The following is an 18,954-nucleotide window of genomic DNA, read 5'->3' on the forward strand; positions in this document are numbered from 1 at the left end:
GCTATCTCTCAGCCTTTTCATTCAAGGCTGGTACCACTTGAGCTATCTCTCCATTTCTGGGTTTTTGTCGGTTAATTGGAGAGAAGAGACCCATGGGCTTTCCTGACCAGGTAGCTTCAGACTACGATCCTCAGATCTCAGCCTCCTGAGTCACTAGGAGTACAGGCATGAGCCACTGGTGCCCGCATTGTTCTTTTCATATGTGCAAATAAACCGAGACCCATCCTCATCCTCATTTCACCCTCTTCATCGAAATCATTTCTATGTAGATGCAAATACTTACTCCTGAGGGGTGAAAGAAGTCACAGCTCCTGCTGCTAATTTGCTCTCTTCCTTCCTTTTCTAGACTGTGATATTGACAAGGTAGACTTGGTGTTCCTCATGGATGGATCCAACAGCATCCACCCAGAGGACTTCAAGAAGATGAAGGCGTTCCTCACATCGGTCGTTGATGACTTTGACGTCGGCCTCAACAGGGTGCAGATAGGCGTGGCCCAGTTTAGCCACATGTACCGCCCCGAGTTTCCCCTGGGCACCTTCACGGGCAGAAAGAAGATCGGGCTGGAGATCGAGAAGATCCAGCAGATTTTCGGGTACACTCACATTGGGGCTGCGCTCCGGCAGGTGGCTCGTTATTTCCAGCCAGACACGGGGAGTCGGATCCAGGAAGGTACTGCGCAGGTGCTGCTGGTCCTCACCGATGGCCAGTCCCAAGACGACGTGGCCCCGGCCGCCCTGGAGCTGAGACACCACGGTATCACCATCTACTCCGTGGGCATCGGGGACGTGGACCACCAGCAGCTCTTGCAGATCACCGGCTCGGCCGACCGGAAGCTGACAGTTCATAATTTCGATGAACTCAGAAAGGTGAAGAAGAGGATCGTTCGCAACATTTGCACATCGGGGGGTGAGAGCAGTAAGTATTTCATAAAGGTTCCATATCTATCTATCTATCTATCTATCTATCTATCTATCTATCTATCTATCTATCTATCTATCTATCTATCTATCTATCTACCTCTCTACCTCTCTACCTCTCTACCTCTCTACCTCTCTATCTCTCTATCTATCTATCTATCTGTAAAATTTCCCTTCTGTCTTCCCGGACATTTTCCTCCCCTCTAGAGCTTTTCCTAAAGTCGCTGGGAGAATTTCGATTGGTTGGCTCCGATTTGAGTAGGAGCTTTTTCCACAGTTATTGTGTGTGTGTGTGTGTGTGTGTGTGTGTATGTGTGTGTGTGTGTGTGTGTGTGTGTGTGTGTGTGTGTGTGTGTGTGTGTGTGTGTGTGTGTGTGTGTGTGTGTGTGTGTGTGTGTGTGTGTGTGTGTGTGTGTGTGTGTCAGAGACAGAGAGACTGTGTGTGTGACTTGTGGATATTTTGTGTCGTTTTCTCTTTATTGGGGGAACGTGAGCCCGCCCTTGTGTAGGAATGCTTCCATTTGGAAAGGTGTAGGACAAAGACAATTGCTTATGATCTCATTGCTTCCCATTTCTCCCTTCTCTTTCCTTCCTACCTTCTTTCTCTTCCTTCCTACCTTCTTTCTCTTCCTTCCTTCCTTCCTTCCCCCCCCCTCTCTCTGTCCCTGACTTTCTTTTGCTTAAGGCTAGCACTCTACCACTTGAGCCACAGCACCACTTCTGCCTTTTTTTTTTTTTTGCCAGTCATGGGGCTTGAACTCTGGGCCTGGGCGCTGTCCCTCAGCTCTTCAGCTCAAGAAGAGCATTCTACCACTTGAGCCACAGCACCACTTCCAGTTTTCTGGTGGTTCATTGGAGATTAGAGTTTCATGGGCTTTCCTGCCTGGGCTGGCTTTGAACCATGATTCTCAGATCTCAGCCTCCTGAGTAGCTAGGATGACAGGCATGAGCCACCAGCTCCTAGCAGCAGCTGCTTCTTCTTCCTTCCTTCCTTCCTTCCTTCCTTTTCTTTCTTTCTTTTTCTTTCTTTCTTCCTTCCTTCTTTCTTTCTTTTCTCTCTCTCTCTCTCTTTCTCTTTCTTTTACTTTCTCCTCTCTTTCTTTTTCTTCTTTGTAGTTTAGTGGAGATAAAAGTCTCACAGACTTTCCTGCCTGGGCTGACTTCAGACCTTGATCCTCAGATCTCAGCCTCCTGAATAGCTCAGATTACAGGTCTGAGCCACCAGCACGCAGCCCAACTCTGGTTTATAAAGAATAGACCGGGAAAGGGGGAAAGAATCAAATGAAAGTTCGCTGTTAATGTAAACACGCTTCTTTGCTTCAAATCCTAGATTGTTTTGTGGACGTGGTGGTGGGGTTTGACATCTCCACGCAGCAGCCGGGGCAGAATTTGCTGGACAGTCAGCCCTGGATGACATCGTACCTTCCAGAAGTCTTACGTGCCATCAGCTCCCTCAATGGGGTAAGCTGTGAGGTGGGTACTGAGACGCAGGTCAGCGTGGCTTTCCAGGTCACAAATGCCGTGGAAAAATACTCCCCCAAGTTCGAGATCTACAGTGAGAACATTCTACACAGCCTGAGGGGCGTGGCCCTGCGTGGGCCTGCGCTTCTCAACACACACTTCTTGACGTCGCTCTGGGATGCCTTCCAGAACAAGTCGGCCGCCAGAGGCAAGGTAACCGTGATTTTATTTTTCCTTACAGATCTGCAGTTGCCAAAAACAAAACAAAGCTCTACTTTGAAAAACATATATATTTTTCTTTTTGGAACGTGCGCAGGTGGCCCTCTTATTTTCAGATGGCGTGGATGATGATATTGAAAAACTTGAACAAAAATCCGATGAACTGAGAAAAGCAGGTACTGGATGAGAGGGAAGGGTAGAAAAGAAGGTGCGTGTGTGCGTGTGTGTGCGTGTGTGTGTGTGCATGTGTGTGTGTGTTGATACTGGAGCTTGAACTTTGGGCCCCATGTCCTCAGCTGGCTTTCTTGCCAAGTGGGAGTTCTACCACTTGAACCACGCCTCCAGGCCAGCCTTTTGCGGGCACATTGGAGATAAGAGTCTTCAAAGAAGCCGGGCGCTGGTGGCTCACGCCTATAATCCTAGCTACTCAGGAGGCTGAGATCTGAGGATCGCGGTTCAAAGCCAGCCCGGGCAGGAGAGACCGTGAGACTCCTATCTCCAATAAACCACCAGAAAACCGGAAATGGCGCTGTAGCTCAAGTGGTAGAGCGCTCGCCTTGAGCTGAAGAGCTGAGGGACAGCGCCCAGGCCCAGAGTTCAAGCCCCACGGCCGACAAAAAAAAAAAAAAAAAAAAAAAAAGAGTCTTCAAAGACTCTTTACTCCCTGGCCTTGCTTCAAACCGCCATCTCTCAGATCTCCTGAGTAGTCAGGATTGCAGGTGTGAACTACCAGTATCCTGTTTAAAATCCTTGGAATGTGAGAATGTGTCTGATCTACATATGCTCAATAAGGAGAAGGGCTCAGAGGAACATTCTGTTACCGGCTTTTCTTTTCTTCTCTTTTTTCTTTTTGATTGGTCGTGGGGCTTGAACTCTGGGCCTGGGCGCTGTCCCTCAGCTCTTCAACTCAAGGCTAGCGCTCTACCACTTGAGCTACAGCGCCACTTCTGGCCTTCTCTGTTTATGTGGTGCTGAGGAATTAAACCCAGGGCCTCATACATGAAGGGCAAGCGCTCTACCGCTGAGCCACCTTCCCAGCCCCTGATACCGGCTTTTCTGCTCATGTTCTGTGTGTATAGAACAGCAATTCCTGAGTGCCAAGTCCTGTCCTGTATTTCTTCTTCTGAGCCTTTACCCCAGCTGATGTACCATTGCTATTTCTGCTGAGTTTACAGTATTTCTCCTTCACCGAAGAATGTAGGAGTCACATTATTTTCTTCTAACATTAGAAATGTGGCTGGACAGTTGTTTCATGTTTCTAAAGCTTTTCTATCCATTCCTTCAGACCTCCAGATGGACCAACTGTGGTGTTTATGACCTCGTTAAAAACAAAACAACCTGGCTCTTTCTATTCTAAACCCAATGGTCAGTCTGACTTACTGTCTCTTCTTAATAAAACAAGGATGGATGGAGACTCCCTGCAGCCATGTGTTCTGGTTTCAATACGAATAGCAATCTGGAAGCCAGGTGCTGGTGGTTCACGCCTGTCATCCTAGCTACTCAGGAGGCTGAGATCTGAGGATCGGGATTTGAGGCCAACATAAGCAAGGGAAGTTCATGAGATTCTTATTTCCAATCAGCCACCAAAAAGCTGGCTGTAGAGGGTATGCTCTAAGTGGTAGAGCACCCAGCTCTACCACTTAAAAAAAAAAAAAAGCTCTGGGACAGCACCCAGGCTCAAGTTCAAGTCCAAGTAACAGTCCAAAACTCCAAACCAAACCAAAACTACAGGCATTCCCCCACTTCGTGGCAAAAATATAAGCCTTCTTTTTTCTTTTTCTTCCTCCTCCTCTTACCTTCCTCCTCTTTCCTTTTTCCTCTTTCTCCACCTTCACTCTCTGACTTCAGATCACCAGGGAATTAAAAGCTCTGTGCCAGTGTTCCCAGGCTCCAACTTCATTCCTTTAGGATGGTTGCATTCGCTGTACATCGTGAAGCTGGGTGAGGGGAGAGGGTGGATGGGATTCTCTCAAGGTCACTGGTCCCTGAGATGGGTCATTTCAATATGCAAATGAAGACCCACGTGGCCACGCCCACCTCACCCGGACAATTGTTGCACAGGCCTGAATGCCCTTCTGACTGTGGCCCTGGACAGAGTTGGCCATCCCAGCGACGACCTGGCTGATCTTCTCTACATTGAATTCGGGAAAGGACTTGATTACAGGACTCAGTTCACCATGGGCATGAGGGATCTCGGGAGTCAGCTGGCAAAGCAGTTGGTGAGTTAGTCACAAAGTGCTGATGCGGGGGGCGGGGGGGGGGGGGCTGAGAAGGTGGCTTAGTGGTAGAGTGTTTGCCTACCATGCGTGAAGCCCTGAGTTCGATTCCTCTGTCCCACATACACAGGAAAAGCCCGGAAGTGGCAGAGTGTTAGCCTGGAGTAAAATAGAAGCTCAGAGACAGTGTCCAGGCCCTGAGTTCAAGCCCCAGGACTGGCAAAAAAAAAAAAAAAAAAAAAAAAAGCTGATAGATTTACATTTTCAGTTGTCTTGTCTGTTGACTTCCTGTTTATGGGTTTGAATTGAAACTCACCCCGATCTCTTGAGAGCCAAGAAAGTCATCTTCTCTGAATTAACCAGCATGTTAAAAATACAATTGGAGCCGGGCCCCACGCCTGTCCCTCCATAAGGCTGAGATCTGAGGATCAAAGCTCAAAGCCAGCCAGGGCAGGAAAGTCCAGCGAGACTCTTTAGCTTTACTTCACCAGCAACAAAACAAAACAAAAACCGGGCTGGGCACTGGTGGCTCACGCCTGTCATCCTAGCTACTCAGGAGGCTGAGATCTGAGGATCACGGTTCCAAGCCAGCCTGGGCAGGAAAGGCCGTGAGACATTCATCTCCAATAAACCACTCAGAAAACTGGAAGTGGTGCTGTGGCTCAAGTGGTAGAGCGCTTGCCTTGAGTTGAATTGCTGAGGGATAGCGCCTAGGCCCAGAGTTCAAGCCCCATGACCAACCAAAACAAAACAGAACTGGAAATGGAGCAGTGGCTTGATGGTGGAACCTTGAACAAAATAGCTAAAGGATGCCATCTAGGCTTTGATTTAAACCCCGGGCACCATTTAAAAAAAAATTGGCATTATTTTTGGGAATTGTTCAAGGGGAGGAGAATATAGGACTTCCCCCACCCCCAAAAGGTGGGGACACCCCCTCAGAACATAATCCCTGAAGTGGTGACCAGGCCTCTTAAACTGCAGTAGAAACCTTAGGAAGCAAGTGCTGTCTGTTTCCTCCACTCCTCAGATCAATGTGGCAGAAAGGACCTGTTGCTGTTTGTTCTGCAAGTGTGTGGGTGAAGATGGCACCATGGGCCACCCTGGGACACCTGGGAAAAAGGTGATTTGCATGTTAGATCGCCCGCCCCCCCCCCCTTGATTTGGATGGTGGAATGCCTCTCAGACTGGGTTTTAGGAGGAAACAACGAATCTCTGTGCATCATGAAGAGCCTGAGACTTGGAATGACACAGACCCACATTCGAATCTGACTCCCTCGTTCCCTGATACACCTGTGCACCGAGTTGAGTAGAAAGGATCCCTTCTGCTGGCCCCTGGTGGCTTAGGTCTGTCATCCTAGCTACTCAGGAGGCTGAGATCTGAGGATCATACCCAGTTCAAAGCCAGCCCCCGGGTAAAAAAGTCCATGAGACACTTATCTCTAATGAACCACCAGAAAACCAGAAGTAGTGCCCTGGCTCAAGTGGTAGAGCGCTCGCCTTGAGCTGAAGAGCTCAGGGACAGCGCCCAGGCCCAGAGTTCAAGTCCCAGGACCAACAAAAAAAAAAAAGTAAAGAATTGTGTGTGTGCTCTATTTTATTATGTATAGCATAAATCCTTATTTTAAAAAATTGATTTTTTTTCTTAAAAAGGAAATTCTGTCAGGGGTGAGGATAGTTTTGTTGGTTGGAATGCTTGTCTAGAAAGGAACTTGAGCGCTGTATTCTGCCCCTGTGAATTATCCAGCTACTTATTTGGACAGTTCATTTCTTTTTATGAGTATAAATGAAGCCTGTTTTCTCGCACCTTGGCAATTTAAGATGTGCTTGGATAGTTTCTAAAACAGAAAATGTTCACGTTTTCCTTTTTTTTTTTCTTTTTCAGGGAAGCCCAGGTTTCAAAGGCAGTGAAGGCTACTTGGGAGAAGAGGGCATTGCGGTAGGTCCAGTCCGTCCTTCCTTCCTTCCTTCCTTCCTTCCTTCCTTCCTTCCTTCCTTCCTTCCTTCCTTCCTTCCTTCCTTCCTTCCTCCTTCCTTCCTTCCTTCCTTCCTTCCTTCCTTCCTTCCTTCTTCTTTCCCTTTCTTTCCTTCCTTTCCTTCCTTTCTTTTTTATTTTCTGAATTGCGTGTCTATAATATAAAATCTCACAGGTTGGGTATGGTTGAAGCTCTTTTAGAAATCTCAAGCTTGGGGGCTAGGAAGGTGGCTCTCAAGGGTTTCTTAAACTCTCCGTGAGCTTGGTCTCCAGCACTCAGCCGTCTCTGCGTTTTACCTTTTCCTCCATCATTCCCCACTGAACTTGACGCCAAGTGACCTTTTTCTCTGGAGAGTCAGAGCACTGCCCCCTTTCCCCTGTCCCTGGTCCATTCTGCCGAGGCAAATCGGAGCCAGAGATCTGAGGATGTCGAGATGGCAAGCTAGCTGGGGGCAGACCATGCCAGGGACTTCCTTTATCTCACAATGATCCAGCCCAAAAAGAAAAAAGCAAAAAGCTGCTGGACGTGGAGGTGTGCTGGAGCAGTAGAGTGCCACAGCCCTGAGTGATAAAAGACAAGATGAGCACATGGGAGGAGAGGCATGCGCAGGCGCTGTGCGGGGCTCTGACCCTAGCGCTGATAGCCGAGCCCTGGGATTTGTTTGAGTTCTTTATTTTATAAGCAAGGATTTTAGTTAGTTTGTAAACCACAGTCACACTCTCCTCCTCCTCCTCCATCTCCTCCTCCTCCTCCATCTCCTCCTCCTCCTCCTCCATCTCCTCCTCTTCTCCTCCATCTCCTCCTCCTCCTCCTCCTCCTCCTCCTCCTCTTCCTCCTCCTCCTCCATCTCCTCCTCCTCCATCTCCTCCTCTTCCTCCTCTTCATCCTCCATCTCCTCTTCCTCCATCTCCTCTTCCTCCTCCTCCTCCTCCTCCATCTCCTCCTCCTCCTCCTCCTCCTCCTCCTCTTCCTCCTCCTCCTCCATCTCCTCCTCCTCCATCTCCTCCTCTTCCTCCTCTTCATCCTCCATCTCCTCTTCCTCCATCTCCTCTTCCTCCATCTCCTCTTCCTCCTCCTCCTCCTCCTCCATCTCCTCCTCCTCCATCTCCTCCTCTTCCTCCTCCATCTCCTCCTCCTCTTCCTCCTCCATCTCCTCCTCCTCCATCTCCTCCATCACCTCCATCTCCTCCATCTCCTCCTCTTCCTCCTCCATCTCCTCCTCCATCTCCTCCTCCTCCTCCTCCTCCATCTCCTCCTCCTTCTCCATCTCCTCCATCTCCTCCTCCTCCTCCTCTTCCTCTTCCTCTTCTTCCTCTTCTTCCTCCTCCTCCTCCATCTCCTCCTCCTCCTCCTCCATCTCCTCCTCCTCCTCAATCTTCTCCTCCTCCTCCATCTCTTACTCCTCCTCAATCTCCTCCTCCTCCTCTTCTTCCTCCATCTCCTCTTCCTCCTCCATCTCCTCCTCTTCCTCCTCCTTCCTCTCCTATTCCTTTCTGTCCTTCCTTCTTCCCTCTCTCCCTTCCTTCCTTCCTCCTTCCCTCCCTCCTTCCCTCCCTTCCTTCCTTCTTCCTTCCCTCCCTCCTTCCCTCCCTTCCTTCCTTCCTCCCTTCCTTCTTCCTTCCCTCCCTCCCTCCTTTCCTTCCTTCCGTCCTTTCCTTCATCCCTCCCTCCCTCTCTTCCTTCCTTCCTTCTTTCCTTCCTTCCTTCCTCTCTCTCTCCCTTCCTTCTTCCTTCCCTTCCTTCCTCCCTTCCTCTCTTCCTCTCCCCCTCTCCCCTCCTTCCTTTTCTTCCCTCCTCCTTCCTTCCCTCCCTTCTTCCTTCTTTCCTCCTTCCCTCCCTCCCTTCTTTCCTTAATCCTCCCTTCCCCCTTTCTCTCCTCCCTTCCTCCCTTCTTTCTTCCTTCTTCTTTTTTGGTTAATAAAACAAATGGTACTGAGCGTCCACGCAGGCCCCCGGTTACCATCATCCAGCTCATCTAGACCTGTGTTGTTTCCAGGGAGAGCGAGGAGACCCCGGACCAGCAGGAGAGCCTGGCACCAAGGGTTGCCATGGCAACAAGGGTCCGAAGGTAAGCCCCTGCACAGGCAGACCCCGGAGCGAGATGTCTTCTCCAGCAGCTGGCTCCACCTCCTAACCACCGCTGTCCTGTCTGTTCTGTTGGCAGGGGTCCAGAGGACTGGATGGCCAGCAGGTATGGTGCCAAGCCCCATCGGGTTATCTGCCCCTCTGGTCTCCAGAAGCCGTTTGACGTGGGAGACGCTTGGCAATGGACGGATCGGATCACCAACATCGCTGCTGCCCTTCCTTTCCCCAGCGACTCATTTCTGTCTTTGATTATAGACTCTGTTTATGGCTTGCTTGTTGACAGTTCTTCTGAAATCCATCTTTGAGACTCTTCAGGCACTGCAGAACAGAGAGGCTGTTTTGTTTGAGAGAGAGAGAGAGAGAGAGAGAGAGAGAGAGAGAGGGAGAGAGGGAGAGAGGGAGAGAGGGAGAGAGGGGGAGAGAGGGGGAGAGAGGGGGAGAGAGAGGGAGAGAGAGAGAGAGAGAGGGAGAGAGAGAGAGAGAGAGAGAGAGAGAGAGAGAGAGAGAGAGAGAGAGAGAGTGTGTGTGTGTGTGTGTGCGTGCGTGCCTGGTTTTGTTGGATATCTGACTTCTTTCCACACAGATGTGACACATTGTATTCTTTCTTTTTTCTTTAATTTTATTGATTTCAGATTGTATTCTTTTCAGGGAGAAGCTGGGGAAAGTGGGATTGATGGCTTAAATGGAGAGCAGGTAGAATCTTCCCTTCTATTCCTCCTCCACCCCCAAACCCTTCTGAGCTATTTCCCACCCAGAATAATGGGAATTTGAGGTTTTCCTTCTCTTTCTCTCTCTTTTAGGGTGACAATGGTCTTCCTGGAAGAAAAGGAGAAAAGGGCGATGAGGGGTCCCAGGTAGGGTCTCAATAGAGGGAAAAATTCAAAACTCTACTTGAAAGGTATTATTTGTACAGTAAAAGAAATGTCCTAGGGGCTGGAAAAGGTGGCTCAGTGGTAGAGTGCTTGCCTAGCATGCATGAAGCCCCGGGTTCGAATCCTCAGTACTACATAACACAGAAAAAGGCAGAAGTGGCGCTGTGGTTCAAGTGGTAGAGCGTTAACCTTGGGCAAAAGAGGCTCAGGGAAAAGTGCCACACACACACACACATGCACACGCACATGCACATGCACACACACACCACACACACACCAACAACATGATGTCTTTAGTGGCTGAGGCATTGGCAGTTCTATGCTGACCTGGGCCCAGTTCTGGAGGTTGGCTGGGACTTGTGTTCACAGGTTTGTCATTCTCCTGGCCACAGCTGAGTTCCATAAAGCACGTAGAGACACAGAGCCTGAGGCTTAGACTTGAACCTTCACAAAGCAGCGCGCCTGTCTCTTCCCACAGACCCCCCCCATCAAGTCATAGAGCCGATCAAGGGAAGGGATCATGCCCACTCCAGTGGGAAACCACCTCCACCCCCTGGGAAAGAACCTGATAAGAGCAGGAATGAAGTTTGGGGGTCAGCAAAGCAGCTGCCCCACTGAGCACAGGAGGAGGGGAGGGCATTGGTGACGGGGGTAGAGGTAGCTCCAATCTAGAAGCCACCTCTAAAGCCATCTTTAGAAAGGAAATACCTGGCCCTACAACCTGCTTTCTAGTTGAAGCCCAGACCTTGGGCAACAGGCATGGTGACACACACCTGTAATCCCTGCACTCAGGAAGCAGAGATGGAGCATCCCACATCTGAGGCCGGCCGGGGGCTACTTGGAAAGGACTCTTGTCCGTCTTGATAAAGACATAAGTCGAGCCAGGCGCTGGTGGCTCCCGCCTGTCATCCTAGCTGAACTCAGGAAGCTGAGATCTGAGGATCACAGTTCAAAGCCAGCCGGGGCAGGAAAGTCTGTGAGACTCTTATCTCCAGCAGTGGCGCTGTGGCTCAAGTGGTAGAGCGCTCGCCTTGAGCTGAAGAGCTGAGGGACGGTGCCCAGGCCCAGAGTTCAAGTCCCACGACCGACCTTCCCCCTCACCCCCCCAAAAAAGACATAAGTCAAAAAAGTTTAGGTTTTTTTTAAAAATATGAATTTTATTAAAATTTCTCATGCTGCTTTTATTCTGATTTGTGTTTGTGTTGTCAGGGAAGCCCAGGAACACAAGGGGCTCCTGGTGATCGTGGAGCAAAGGGCCTTCGAGGAGACCCGGTAGGCACGTGGCTGGGGGGTGGGGCGGTGAGAGAGGGTGTTGATCCGACTGGCCCTCTGAGAGACAGACAGACAGATGCCTCTATCTGGAAGTATTACAGGAGAAATCCCAGTCCGAACTTTAGAGTTGAAAAAAGCACTATCTGTGGGCTGGGACGGTGGCTCAGTGGTAGAGTGCTCGCCTAGCATGCCTGAGGCCCTGGGTTCGATTCCTCAGCACCACATAAGCAGAAAAAGCCGGAAGTGGCACTGTGGCTCAAGTGGTAGAGCGCTAGCCTTGAGCTGAAGAAGCTCAGGGACAGTGCCCAGGCCCTGAGTTCAAGTCCCAAGACTGGCAAAACAACAAAAGGTAGTATCTGTGCTTGATCTTGTTCATAGGTAGGAATTCCAGTCCATGCCAGTATCTTCCATTATTGTCCGTCTTAGTACTGCAACATGTGAACTGAGTTATTCTTGGTCTTTGTATCTCTTTCTCTGTCTCCTCTCCTTATTGCTTCTCCTTTCCTCTCCCCTCTCTGCTCTCAGCTCAAGGCTGGCATGCCACCGCTTGAACCATACCTCCATTCTAGTCTTTTGCTTGTTCAATTGAGATAAGTATCTAGATTTGTTGGCTTGGGCTGCGTTGGTGCTGTGATCCTCAGATCTCAGCCTCCAGAGTAGCTAGGATTATAGGGGTGAGCCATAGTGATCTTTATTTTAAAAGAAATGTTCTATACCCTCAAGATGAGTGACAATTCAAACCACTGTGATGTGCTGGGTTTTTGTTTTTGTTTTGTTTAACCATTGCTGATGTTAGAGAGGTTTCAATATATAATGGTTCTTTCTATCCACTTGTGGTTTTAGTGGGTGATTATTTCAGGAAAAATCTGGAAGAACAAGGTTGATACAATAAATAGAATATACATACGATCAGATTAAAAAAAATAGGAGTGCAAGCAAAGGACACATTTTTTGGGGGGGGGGAGTTCCGGTCGTGGGGTCTGAACTCTGGGCCTGGGCACTGTCCCTCAGCTCTTCAGCTCAAGGCTAGTGCTCTACCACTTGAGCCACAGCCCCACTTCTGGCTTTTTTTCTTTTTGTTTATGTGGTGCTGGGGAATCGAACCCAGGGCCTCAGGCATGCAAGGCAAGTGCTCTACCACTGAGCCACCTTCCCAGCCCCAAAGGACACATTCTTGAAAGTCAAATCGGACTCAGAATTTTCTAGTTACTGGCACTTTCTATTTGGACTAGAAGTTTTTCTTTTCTTGGTGCCAGTCCTGGGGCTTCAACTCCAGGCTTAGGTGCTGCCCCTGAGCTTTTTCAATCAAGGCTGGTGTTGTACCACTTGAGCCATAGCTCCGCTTCTGGCTTTTTTGGTGGTTCATTGAAGATAAGAGTTTCACAGACTTTCTCATCTAAGCTGGCTTCGAATCGTAACCTTCAGCTCTCAGCCTCCTGAGGAGCTAGGATAACAGGCGTGAGCCACCGGTGCCTGACTCCTTTCTTTCCATCTCTTACCTTTACCTCCAAAATATAATTTTCCAGTCTTTTAAATTAGATAGTCTCTGTATAGTGTGTTTAGGATGCAACTATGTGACCAGGCGCCGGTGGCTCACGCCTGGCATCCTAGCTACTCAGGAGGCTGAGATCTGAGGATCGCGGTTCAGAGCCAACCCGGGAAGGAAAGTCTGTGAGACTCTTCTCTCTAATGAACCACCAGAAAACCAGAGTGGCGCTGTGGCTCAAGTGGTAGAGCACTCGCCTTTTTGCTGAAGAGCTGAGGGACAGCGCCCAGGCCCTGAATTCAAGCCCCATAACCAGCAACAACAACAGCAAAAAGGCAACTACTTGAGACTTTTAGAGGCTCACTTCTGTAATTTCAACCCATTTCTGCTTTCTTTCTCTTGTCAAACTCCAAATCTATTAATCTTCTATTTGCTATTTTTTAGGGGATTTCTGGATTTGACAATAACATACAAGGATCCAAGGGCTTGCCAGGAGAACGTGGCAGACAGGTAATTAATGACGTGGGCGTTGAAAATCAACTTGTCAGGAATGACAGGAAGGCTTAAGTTCTCAATCAGAGACTTGGAAATGCCTGATAAAAAAATCTGAAATGAGCGGGGTGCTGGTGGCTCACGCCTGTAATCCTAGCTACTCAGGAGGCTGAGATCTGAGGATCGTGGTTCAAAGCCAGCCCGGGCAGCAGAGACCGTGAGACTCCTATCTCCAATAAACCACCAGCAAACTGGAAGTGGCGCTGTAGCTCAAGTGGTAGAGCGCTCGCCTTGAGCTGAAGAGCTGAGGGACAGCGCCCAGGCCCAGAGTTCAAGCCCCACGACTGACAAAAAAAAAAAAAAAAATCTGAAATGAAGCCAGATACTGGGGGTTCACACCTGTAATCCTAGCTACACATGAGGTTGAGATTTAAAGTTTGAGGTTCAAAGCTAGTCCTGAGGCTTGACCTCAGGGCCTGGGTGCTATCCTTGAGCTTTTTTGCTCAAGGCTAATTCTTTACTACATGAGCCACAGCTCTACTTTTTTTTTTTTTTTTTTTAGTGGTTAATTAGAAACAAAAATCCTATGGACTTTCCTGACCTGGCTGGCTTTGAACTGTGATCCTCAGATCTCAGCCTCCTAAGGAGTTAAGAGATTATAAGTATAAGCCACCAGCACTCAGCTACCTTAATTTTCTTTTCTTTTCTTTTTTTTTTAAAGCTATTGAAGCTGGGTGCCAGTGGCTCACATCTGTTATCCTAGCTACTTAGGAGGCTGAGATCTGAGGATCATGGTTCAAAGCCAGCCCAGGCAGGAAAGTCTGTGAGACTCTTACTTCCAATGAACCACCAGAAAACTGGAAGTGGCGTTGTGGCTCAAGTGGTAGAGCACTTGCCTTGAGCTGAAGAGCTGGGGGACAGCACCTAGGCCCAGAGTTCAAGCCCATGACAGACACACACACAGACACACACACAGACACACACACGTGCTATTGACCTTCCCAATATTCAGAAAATACATAGTCTTAGAAGACATCTGTCATTAGCACATGACAGAACAGGATGTGGTCAGTGTGTAAGTCTCATAAGACAAGTCTCTTGGGATTGAACACATGTACTCTCACAAATTACAATTGGGTCATATTAGCCTGGTTTTTAGGATTAAAAAAAAAAAGTTACCTGGGTAATGTCTCTGGATCCTCTTGATGAGAAATGTAGGGGACAATTCTGATCTGAAGGAGACGGCAGGCCTGTGTCCTGCCTTAGCCCTGTCCCTTACCAACTTTGAGGTCTGGAGTGACTTTCTTTCTTTTTTTTTTTGAGTCCGGTCATGGGGCCTGAACTCTGGGCCTGGGCGCTGTCCCTCAGCTCTTCAGCTCAAGGCTAGCGCTCTACCACTTGAGCCACAGCGCCACTTCCAGCTTTTTTTCTTTTTGCTTATGTGGTGCTGAGGAATCGAACCCAGGGCCTCAGGCATGCAAGGCAAGCGCTCTACCACTGAGCCACCTTCCCAGCCCCTACCTTCTTTGTCTTGACTCATCAATTATCCCACTGTGAGTCTCGTGAGACTAGTGGTGTGAACACATCCATCACAGGTGAGCCAGGGAAGAAGTCTACAAGGAGCTATCTCAGCCGCTGATAGCCAATCTGTAACTCCTAGCTCTACTTGCTGGCCACCCAAGGGGGGCGGGACTTCATCTGCATACTCCATTAGACAGTGGTGAGGAGCCAGAGAAGCCAGGGCGTGGTCCTCATCCCTCATGTCCCGCCCACGAGGAGATGTGATTGGTGGCCAGTAGAAGCGACGGCCCATTCCAAAGGAAGGCAACACTGTCATTGGACTGGAGCCCATCATAGCCTCCTGTGTCTGTCTGTTCCTTTGACAGGGGAGAAGAGGTTGGCCAGGTCCCCCAGGAACACCGGGCTCCAGAAGAAGGACGGTAAGAGCCCTTCCAGACAAGTCCCATGATACCTGTAGCTTCTGCAACTCTACTACTCTATGGAAATGACACCTGATATCAGAACGCATGCTTACCAAATGTGAATGGTTACTCCTGTATGGAGGACTGGGGTGATGTATTTATTCTATTTATTATTATTTTGTCGGTTGTAGGGCCTGAACTCTGGGCCTGGGCGCTGTCCCTCAGCTCTTCAGCTCAAGGCTAGCGCTCTACCACTTGGGCCACAGCACCACTCCTGGCTTTTTCTGCTAATGTGGTGCTGAGGAATTGAATCCAGGGCCTCATGCATGCAGGCAAGCACTCTACCACTGAGCCACCTTCCCAGCCTTATTATTATTATTATTATTGTGGTGGTGGTCGTGGGGCTTGAACTCTGGGCCAGGGCGCTGTCCCTCAGCTGTTCAGCTCAAGGCAAGCGCTCTACCACTTGAGCCACAGCACCACTTCTGGTTTCCTGGTAGTTTATTGGAGATTAGAGTCTCACAGACTTCCCTTTGAACTGCAATCCTCAGATCTCAGCCTCCTGAGTAGCTAGGATGACAGACGTGAGCCACCAGTACCCAGATAGAAATGTCATTCAGGAAGAAACTGATCTCTAAGGTTCAGAATAAAATGGTAGAACCATCTGAGGATCATGGTTCGAAGCCAGCCTTGGCAGGAAAGTCTACCAGATTCTTATCGCCAATGAACCACCAGAAAACTAAAAATAGAGCTGTGGCTCAAAGTGGTAGAGCATTAGCCTTGAGCAAGGAACAGTACCCAGGCCCTTGGTTCAAGCCCCATGACCATTACCACCACCAACGAAAAAGAATAATATGGTAGAATGTATGTAGTCTCTGGGTTGAGTTGGTAGCTCAGGAGTAGAGTGATTCTCTAGCATCCCCAAGGGCCTGGGTTCGATCCTCAGGAACACTGAAAAGTCCATAGTGTTATGAAATGCTGGTGAATGGTTAAAGTGGTATACACCCAGGAACATCAGATGGACAGATCTGATCTTTATGCATTCCACAGTTATTAAACACCTAGAGTGCAACATCAAGTCCACCAACCATAGAGCTATGAAGCAAGCCAGGCATTGGTGGCTTACTCTTGTAATCCTAGCTACTCAAGAGGCTGAGATGTGAGGATCCTGATTTGAAACTAGCCCAGGCAGGAAAGTCTGTGAGACTCTTATTGTCAATGAACTACCAAGAACAAAAAAGCCAGAAGTGGGGTTGTGGCTTAAGTGTTGAGAATTATCTTTGAGCAGAGAAGGTCAGGAACAGTGCCCAGGCACTGAGTTCAATCCACAGGACTCACACACAAAGGATCTTTCCTCTCAAGGAGCTCAGTACCATTGGCACTTTGGGTGAATTGCTCCTGGTTGTCTGTGGGCTGTCTGTGTATTCTAGAATGTTAATATCATCCTGGACCACTGCTCACGGAAGGCCAATAACAACAAAAGAACAATACTGCCACAGGTCTTTAGTAAATGTAAATGATGTTACTTAAATACATCAGAGGACAAGCTAAGCTCTCTCTTCCAGTTGAGAAGTGGTATAGAGGGAAGACAGACCTGTAGCCTTTTTTTTTTTTTCCAGTCCTGGGGCTTGAGCTCAGGGACTGGGCCTTGTCCCTGAGCTTCTTTGACTAAAGGCTAGCACTCTACCACTTAAGCCACAGTGCCATTTCCGGCTCTTTCTGTTTATGTCATACTGAGGATTCATGCATGCTAGGTGAGCATTCTACCACTGAGCCACCTTCCCAGCCAGACCTGCTGGCTTAAGCTGCTATCAGCAGCTCTCCCTGGAGGCAGAGAGGAAGGATTCAGGCCAGAAAGCAGCCATTCTCATGAACTTTCCTGCCTGGGTTGGATTTGAACTTTGAACCTCAGACCCCAGCTTCCTGAGGTTGACAGCTAGGATGACAGGAGTGAACCATGGGTGCCGGGTGTCTTTGCCTTTTAACTTCCTGATCCATTGACATGGCTCCCCTTACCTTCCCCAGAATGAAAAATGCACTGATCGTTTGGTTGGCAATCTTTTATTAATAATGCTAAATTGAGTAACTCGTGAATGTTTCAGATGATTCATTTCTGACAGGCTTGGCTTTAAAACATTAAAAAAAAACCAAAATCCCCGCTCTTCTGGCTTGCTTTCCTCTCTGAATTCAAGCTATGACAAAGTTCCTGGAATTTATTCTGTTTTTTTTTCCCCTCTGGTCTCTGCTAGTCCACTGCTGACTTTTGGTGAACTTGGAGAAGAGAAAAAGAAACAATATTGGAAGCAGTCGATTGTGGGACTGGAAAGCAGCTGTAGTGAAAGTCCAATATAGGCCACATTGCTGCCCGCGGCCTGTCTTCTTTCCATTAGCTATGATTTTTGTTAGAAAGGCAGGGTTGGCACCATGTTGCTTGTCAGTGAAGTGGATGATTGAATGGTTTAAGCACCCTGTGGAAATTTATCTATTTGTTGGTGCTTCAAGGTAGTTATTCCTAATTGAAATAAAACTGTGAACTGCCTTTTGTCTTGTAAATTCACACTATTTCTTTTCTTTCCTTTTTTCTTTTTTCTATTGTAGGTAGCTCATGGCCCAAGAGGACATACAGGCCCACAGGTAACTGGGTTTTTATGTAATTATTTTTTTCTGGTCCTAGAACTTGAACTCAGGGTCTGAGTGCTGTTCCGAAGCTTCTTTGGCCCAAGGTTAGTGCTTTACCACTTGAGCCAGAGTTCTACTTCTGGTTTTCTGGTGGTTCATTGGAGATAAAGAGTCTCATGGACTTTCCTGCCTGGGCTGGCTTTGAACCCTGATCCTCAAATCTCAGCCTTCTGAGTAGCTAGGATTATAGGATTATAGGTGTGAGCCACCAACTGGTATTTGCTTTATGTTTTTTTTTTGTTTTATTTTAAAAACACATATTGCATTAAGAACAGAATAAGACTAGCAAAGTGGCTCAAGCTTATAATTCTGGCTACTGGAGAAATAGAAATTGAGTGGTCATGGTTTAAGGCCAGTCTGATCATCAATAAGAACAATTATGAAGCTGGGCACTGGTGACTCATGCCTGTCAACCTAGCTGCTCAGGAGGCTGAGATCTAAAGATCGAGGTTCAGAGCCAGCCCAAGCAGGAGGATCTGTGAGACTCTTATGTTCAACGAACCACCAGAAAATGGAAGTGGCATTGTGGCTCAAGTGATAGAGCACTCTCCTTGAGCTGAAGAGCTGAGAGACAACGTCTAGGCCCAGAGTTCAAGCCCCATAACCAACCAGAAAACAAAAAAAATCCTGCTCTTAAACCTATGGACCTCAAATTCCCAGGCCATAGAACTAACAGCCTAATTCATTCTCACCACAGGGTAAACCCGGGGTCCCAGGCCCAGATGGACCAGAAGGCTCACCAGGACTTCAGGGCCCTCAGGTATGCGTTGAGACCAGCCAAGGTATGGGAGCAGTACAGAGGAAATCTGAGTGTTGAAGAACCTTTTAAGCCTTGATCAAATAACTTCCAAAGCCAGGCACTGGTGGCTCACACCTGTCATCTTAGCTACTCAGGAGGCTGAGATCTGAGGATCCTGGTTCAAAGCCAGCCTGGGCAGGAAAGTCCATGAGACTCTGATCTCCAATGAGCCACCAGAATACCGGAAGTGGCGCTGTGGCTCAAGTGGTAGAGCGCTCGCCTTGAGCTGAAGAGCTGAGGGACATGCCCAGGTCCAGAGTTCAAGCCCCACGTCCAACAAAATAAAAAAAAAAATAACTTCCAGCTTGCACAATTCCAGAGGTTTCAACAAATAAAGAAGCAACCCAATCGGGCCTTGAACAAAGCACTAGATCTCTTTGATCTAAGTTGTGTCGTGGGCCAGAGAAGAAAAGAGAATGAACACAGAGGACTGCAGGCCCTGTGCAGGCTGGGTTCAAGGTGAAGAAATAATCCTGGGAACCCTTGGGCCAAAGGAAATGTTGATGCTCAAAACATCTGGGGCCTGGGAGGCTCAGTCGGTACAGGAATGGTTCCCTGTT

At 48.5% G+C, this 18,954-nt stretch overlaps 1 protein-coding gene across 1 annotated transcript in view; it reads left to right on the top strand.

Annotated features, from left to right (window-relative positions):
- The window catches only part of Col6a6 (collagen type VI alpha 6 chain), a 56,895-nt gene that overhangs the window by 13,886 nt on the left and 24,055 nt on the right, over positions 1–18,954 (top strand). Inside the window, exons 7-21 of the mRNA XM_070005293.1 lie at positions 347–916; positions 2,249–2,592; positions 2,696–2,774; positions 4,660–4,817; positions 5,842–5,934; positions 6,697–6,750; positions 8,784–8,855; positions 8,952–8,978; positions 9,521–9,565; positions 9,673–9,726; positions 10,954–11,016; positions 12,947–13,012; positions 14,881–14,934; positions 17,515–17,550; positions 18,293–18,355. Coding sequence (XP_069861394.1) covers positions 347–916; positions 2,249–2,592; positions 2,696–2,774; positions 4,660–4,817; positions 5,842–5,934; positions 6,697–6,750; positions 8,784–8,855; positions 8,952–8,978; positions 9,521–9,565; positions 9,673–9,726; positions 10,954–11,016; positions 12,947–13,012; positions 14,881–14,934; positions 17,515–17,550; positions 18,293–18,355 — 1,778 coding nt within the window. The remainder of the gene's footprint in view (positions 1–346; positions 917–2,248; positions 2,593–2,695; positions 2,775–4,659; positions 4,818–5,841; positions 5,935–6,696; positions 6,751–8,783; positions 8,856–8,951; positions 8,979–9,520; positions 9,566–9,672; positions 9,727–10,953; positions 11,017–12,946; positions 13,013–14,880; positions 14,935–17,514; positions 17,551–18,292; positions 18,356–18,954) is intronic.

This window comes from Dipodomys merriami, unplaced genomic scaffold (genome assembly GCF_024711535.1).
Source record: "Dipodomys merriami isolate MVZ:Mamm:240054 unplaced genomic scaffold, mDipMer1.0.p SCAF_68, whole genome shotgun sequence".
Classification (NCBI taxonomy): domain Eukaryota; kingdom Metazoa; phylum Chordata; class Mammalia; order Rodentia; family Heteromyidae; genus Dipodomys; species Dipodomys merriami.